Source organism: Arachis hypogaea, chromosome 17 (assembly GCF_003086295.3).
Source record: "Arachis hypogaea cultivar Tifrunner chromosome 17, arahy.Tifrunner.gnm2.J5K5, whole genome shotgun sequence".
NCBI lineage: Eukaryota > Viridiplantae > Streptophyta > Magnoliopsida > Fabales > Fabaceae > Arachis > Arachis hypogaea.
In genome coordinates this window covers 39228132-39234308 of record NC_092052.1, presented here as the reverse complement: position 1 = coordinate 39234308, position 6177 = coordinate 39228132, and the positions used below count along the sequence as shown (strand labels likewise).

The 6177-nt window shown below is 38.9% G+C and overlaps 1 protein-coding gene across 3 annotated transcripts; it reads right to left on the bottom strand.

Moving 5' to 3' along the window:
• Positions 1 to 1227: 1227 nt before the first annotated feature.
• Positions 1228 to 5952, bottom strand: LOC112766694 (probable pre-mRNA-splicing factor ATP-dependent RNA helicase DEAH2). Of its 3 annotated transcripts, none has more exons than XR_003184506.3 (7): positions 5124 to 5952; positions 4408 to 4610; positions 3193 to 4277; positions 2659 to 2895; positions 2331 to 2569; positions 2085 to 2203; positions 1228 to 1751 (listed from the first exon to the last, which is right to left on the bottom strand). XR_003184506.3 is itself a non-coding variant. In XM_025812591.3 (7 exons), exons 1-7 carry the CDS (start codon positions 5400 to 5402, stop codon positions 1625 to 1627), a joined length of 2178 nt encoding a protein of 725 aa, XP_025668376.1. In that variant the 5' UTR covers positions 5403 to 5952; the 3' UTR covers positions 1228 to 1624. The 3 variants fall into 3 exon arrangements, 1 of the variants encoding a protein (XP_025668376.1); XR_003184505.3 differs by having other exon boundaries at positions 2659 to 2885; XM_025812591.3 differs by having other exon boundaries at positions 2659 to 2784.
• Positions 5953 to 6177: the final 225 nt, after the last annotated feature.

The following is a 6177-nucleotide window of genomic DNA, read 5'->3' as shown; positions in this document are numbered from 1 at the left end:
TTTGGCCAGCCTTGGCTTCGCAGGCTGAGTTAGGAGCTAGTTATTCTGTATCCTTGATTCTTTATTCTCTCTCTTTGTTTAATTACACCTATGATCTTTAGGTTGCTTAGCACGCAAGTAATCTCGTTTCCTGAGCGTTGCGCTTTTTATTTTGCGATTTTGTTTTACCCGTTTTTCAAGGCTCCTCGTATATTACTCTTTCAGATACTATTGTGTATATATTTTGTTTTAGAGCTCGTAATACCACACCACCTCTGTTTTACGGCTTAAGCGTAAAACTGTGTGGTAGGGTGTTACATTATGGTATCAGAGCTGTTTGTTCCTGTAGAGCCTGAGGGACGGATTGACTATGCTTCTGTGCATTCTCTGTATATGTGTCTATGTGCTATTAGAATATCTAACTGATATATGTGGCATAAACGTTCATGAGCATGCATTTGGGGCTTAAAGCACTAGATTTGCGATATTGAGACTGATCAACTTGATATCACTTGTTTGGTGTGTATAGGGACCAGATGTCGACTCGCGGACGCGGTCGCGGGCAAGGTAGAGACAGAATAGGAAATGCTATTCTTGAAGCGACAGGGAATAATCCTAACCCTGTAGACTTTATGGCTTCCTTGGAAAACATGACTGCAACTATGTAGGCGACAACCAAAGCTCTGGAAACCAAATGAACAATGGTAATATCCTCGGGTCAATTAAAACTTTCTGTTTTGATTTTTGTACAAAATGTTTTTCCAATTCATTTCCCTTTTCTTTGTATCATTGGCAATATCTGTTCTTCAAATAATTTACTAAATGCAAATTTTCAGTTAATCCTCTTATTGTACTTATCAAATTAGACTGGTTAAACTAGATCCACGGATTTATGTTCTTAAGTTAAATTTAGTTTAAAAAAGTAGCTCAAATAAATTAGCTCGATTATTAGAGGTATAATAGCTATCTTAGCAAATTTTTTTATCTAAAACATTCTCGGACCGCTAAATTCCGGACATCTTGAAAGCACCATAACATTCAACAGGAAACATGAACTAATGTTTTTAACTCATGCTCATCTTACAAGCTCAATTTATAATTTATGAAACTACTGGTAAAGTTAAAGATAACTTAAGCTGACACGACTCACTTTTGGTTCTAGTACCAAAGGCATTTTAGGTGGCTCAACAATCGGAATATCAAAACCTGATAAGACGAAAGAACTAACCTACGTGCTACAAGGGAACATTCAAATAAAACATGGCCATTTGAAATGGTACCTTTGGATCTACTTGCTTTTTCTGTACTTACTATAATATGAGTACCATTATGCAGGGTATTGGCATCGCATCCGAATTCAGACCTTTATCGGAATGTAACATCCAAAAAGAACAAAAATTGCAAATTTCAAAATACTCCACAGGGTAAATAAAACAAACACCACGAATACATATTACTACTCTAGCAAATAAATAATACAAGGAACTTGGGCAATTCTTCAACTTCTCAACTCGTGAATGCGATAATGACAATAATTTCATTCCTCGGTAGTATTAGCCAACTTTTGCACAATGAAATTTATGTCAAAATGAAGGAGACGAAAAATCCAAATCCAAGGTTAAAATGGTGTGGATGGGATAGGACTTCATTTCCTACTCCTGGCTTCATCTCTTTCTTTCTCTCGTTTCTTGTAAAGCCTCTCAAGAACACGCTTCGCTTCGCATTGAGGAAAATTTGACAAATCATAATAATGTGGAGCTACATCAACTAACCTGTCAGATAGCAATCGATCGTCGGGTTAAGTACATGTCAATGACATCAAACATAGTCTGACTGGAAGGTCAAAACACCATACAGGACAAACCAAATTCTTAGTTCCGATTCAGAAAAACAAACTGCAACTATCTTTGTCAGCTTCATAATTCAAAACCTTGAAATTCTGACTTATGAAAGAATGTTAGTTCATGTAATTTATAGAAAAACTATTCTGCAAATTAGGATTTTTATCCTAAGATAACACCCGTCCCCCCCTCCTCTCTCTCTCCCAAAAATAAAAGATGAAATGGCAGTACAAGAATAGAATTCAGAAACAGGAAAATTCTTACCATTCACCACGTATGTCTGTAACAGTTCTAATAAAATTCCGACTTGTAAGAACAAACTCATTATAGATGACCCATTCAGGTTTGTGATCCAGACAATTTGATGGGTGCAAGTGAACCACCTACAACAAGAACAAGTTATGTAATGAGTACAATCCACCAAGGTACTTCTAGCTATTTTGAAGATACAAAATTTATGACGGTGAAAGAAAAAAGTAAATGGAAAAATAGCAGGTCGTCTTTCCAAACCTGGTTGTCTTTCACAGTCAAGTAGTGTCCAGTTCGCTCCAGATGAGCTACCTGCATAAAATATCCCGCCAGCATAGCCTTTCTGATGTTGACGTAGTAGTCCCGACTATTGAAATCAGTGCTGCATAACTTCAGGTTAAACCTGGCCATGATACGGACTAGCTGTTGTCTAACGTTGTCGGCTGCTTTCAGTGCCCTATGATTAACGAAATTATCATAGCACCATGAAGGATCCTCATCTGAAAAGCCAATTTCGGATACCCCGTCAGAGCATGTAACAAGCAAGAAATTGAAAACGAAACAGAAAGCTAGCACATATAGCACTTACTGTTTTGTTTGTAGGCATGATATACATTCAATAGCGTGAGATGATCTCCATCAATGTGCCCAAATCTAGCTTTCGCTTCATCAGCAGCTTTCTGTGCCTCTCTAGGCCGGACAAAGCAATTGGGTACTAAAGAAAGAAATTGATTATCACAGAGGAGGCCCACGGAAGGTCAGCAGATGCATAGAGGCGAGACCACACGATTTTCTTCATGAGAGAATACTGAGAAACTGCAACTATCTGCATCAGCACTTACTTAGAATCCTATGGAGCATGCCAACCGGGGGCATGGAACCCAGAGAAGACAGTTGCTGATGGCTACCTAACAGGACACACTACCGACAGCTTTCATGTGCAAACCAAGCACACACGTAAGCAGTCAAACATCCCCATCATATGCACAATATTATCACTGTGCATGAATGCTGGGCGTCCATTTCATAATGGAGCCCAACGCAGATACATTCCCTTTAACATTATGCGGGAGACTCTGGACAGACATGAAATTAGAAGTATATGTTAATATAAAAACAATACCTGATAGCATGGCAGAAACTGAAAGTATCTCATTTGAACAGTTGAATTCTGGACTGACAACGAGCATCTTTGACATCTGTGGGTCCAAAGGAAATTCACTCATAATCTCACCCAGCTTTGTTAAGTTACCATCATCATCCAGTGCACCCAAGTAATTTAACACTTCCAATGCCCGCATTAAGGTCTCTGGGGCAGGAGGGTCCATGAAATCAAAATGCACTAAATCATCTATGCCAAGTTTCTTCAAGGTGAGAACTGTGTTGGCAAGATTCGATCTCAAAATTTCAGGATACGTTTGTGGCTGAAGATCATTATGGAAACTTTTCTCAGTATAAAGTCTAAAACATTTCCCTGGTTGAGTTCTTCCAGCACGCCCAGACCTCTGGTGTGCACTAGCCTTTGATATTGGAGATACCAAGAGAGACTCAACACGGATGCGAGGGTTATAAACCTTCTGCTTAGCAAAGCCAGGGTCAATGACATAGACTATACCATCTATTGTTAGTGATGTTTCAGCTATGTTTGTTGACACCACAATCTTCCTTCCAGGGGGTCCACCCTCATTTACTGGAGGAGGAGCTGGCTCAAAAATCTTCTGCTGCATTGCTGGCGGAAGAGTAGAATACAGTGGAACCACTTTCACAGGGCCTACCTGATCTCCCATATTTGAAACTTCTTTCGTAATTTTGCGGCATGCATCCTCTATTTCTTCCTCACCGGTAAGGAAGACAAGTATATCTCCAGGAGGTTCACACATGTGTATCTGCACCACCGTCCTAATAGCAGCCTCCAAGTAGTCCCTTTCAGGTTCCTGGGTATAGAAAATCTCCACTGGATGTAACCTTCCAGGAACTTTCATAAGTGGAGCGCCATTAAAATATCCCTGAAACTTTTCAGCTTCAAGAGTCGCACTCATCACGACCAACTTCAAGTCAGGTCTATTTTTAAGCACTTCCTTTAGAAGGCCAAATAGCACATCTGTGGCCAAAGTTCTTTCGTGTGCTTCATCAAGAACAATTACTTTATATCGTTCCAAAAGTGGATCAGCCATTGCCTCCCTCAGAAGCATACCATCTGTGAGATACCTGTAAGGGTAACAAAAAGGCATAAACATTTAGACTACACGAGTAACAAAAATAGCAGCATGATTAAAAAAAACTTTATATTCATATGAAGTAGAAGAACAATAATTTCCTAGATATAAATAGAACATACTTCAAAACGGTTCTTGCGCTACTGCAATCTTCGAATCTGATGCTGTAACCAACCTCTTCTCCAATATTCACATCCATCTCTTCCGCCACACGCCGGGAGACAGACATTGCAGCCACCCTACGTGGCTGTGTGCATGCAACCATCATCTTTCTGCGTTTATCAGGGCTTTCTATATCAACAGCCTCCAAAACAAACTGGGGGATCTGCAAGCCAAAACAAAACAAAATAAAATAAAATAAAATAAAAAGGAAAAACTCACGCCAACAAGTAGTGTAATAATGCTTTTTAGTAATTGCACCTTGTCAAATTTTGTTCAGTTATATTTTTCAAATTTCATAGCATATCACTCGCTAAACAATAGCTCCATATAGCGCCTGTAATTGCTAATAGTCTAATAGTAACCTAGGAATCACCAATGCTTCCAAATAGTCACCGTCTGTCAAAGAAGCAATACTTCCAAACGTGTCATAGATGCAATCTTCAAAAATCCTAATGCCTCTTAAATCCTAGCTTAGTTTTGCCCCCTAAGATTTAAGTTCGTAATGTCTACACAGTAATGCTTAAATATTATACAAGGCGCTCAAACAGGATTTTAATGTTAAGTACTAATTATTAATTACTAAATTATATGCTTAACCAATCATTTTGCTTTTATTTCCTCAACTACAACATATATTATATACGTAAACATTGAAAATCATGAGAAAGCAACTAACCTGGGTGGTTTTACCACTGCCAGTTTCACCAACGAGGATGAGTGTCTGATTATTCTTCAACGCCTGCAGGAATTCCTCCTTCTGGTGCCATACTGGAAGCGTCTTCCTCTTCTCCAAGATCTCATAGTACCTCTGCGAATAAGCCCTCCCATTCCACCGGTTTATGAGGCTGTTTCCTCCGACGGCGTTGGCGGCGCCGCCGTTCGGCTTCGCCATCTTAACGGCACCGTCATCAACCACGTCGAACAGGCTCACCTTCCTCTTCCTCTCCGTACCCATCAAAACCCTAATCCTCTAAAAAACAAGGTGTATAATCTCTTCAGCAGCTATCGCGAGTTACGGAATAATAATAATAACAACAATAGTAGTAAGTAGTGAAAATGGTTGATTTGGGAGCCGAATCGAAGGCTCTTGAAACGGGATACCCTGCTAGAGAGCCCTCTACTGGAGTGTTCTTGGCTTTTTGCCCCCTCTTCGGTGCAGGGAAAAGAGTTAGGGTTTTCAAGGTTGTTGTTCTTTTTTATTTTGTTTCTGTTATGGGGAAAGTGAGCGGAAAAAAAGAAAAAAAAAATTAAAATTAGAAATCACAGCAATTGATGTATAAACAATAAACCTATCACTCTTTTTTTTTGGGTCAAGAATAAACCCATCAATCTGAATCGAAACTTCGAGGGTTCTTTTTCGGTCATTAAACTTCGAGGTTGTTTAGATTTTGATGTAATGGGTTATGGAATCATGGGCTTGATGAATCCAAGCAAGCCCTCTATTTTTGAGCATTTTTCTTCAACTCTTAAAAGCATTATGGTCACGTCCAAAAAAAAAAAAAAAAAAAAGCATTATGGTAGATTGTCATAGTGCATTTGGGAGACATTAACCGATTAAATGAGACGGGACACACACAGACCATTGAGTTTTGAAGTTGGTATTTTTATCTTTTTTTCATCGAGTAGGAATTATTTTATTGTTTAGTTAGATTTACGTAAAATTTATTTAGAAGATTGTTAAATTGATTTATATATTTAGACCGTAGAGTAGGTAACAATGACATTCAGGA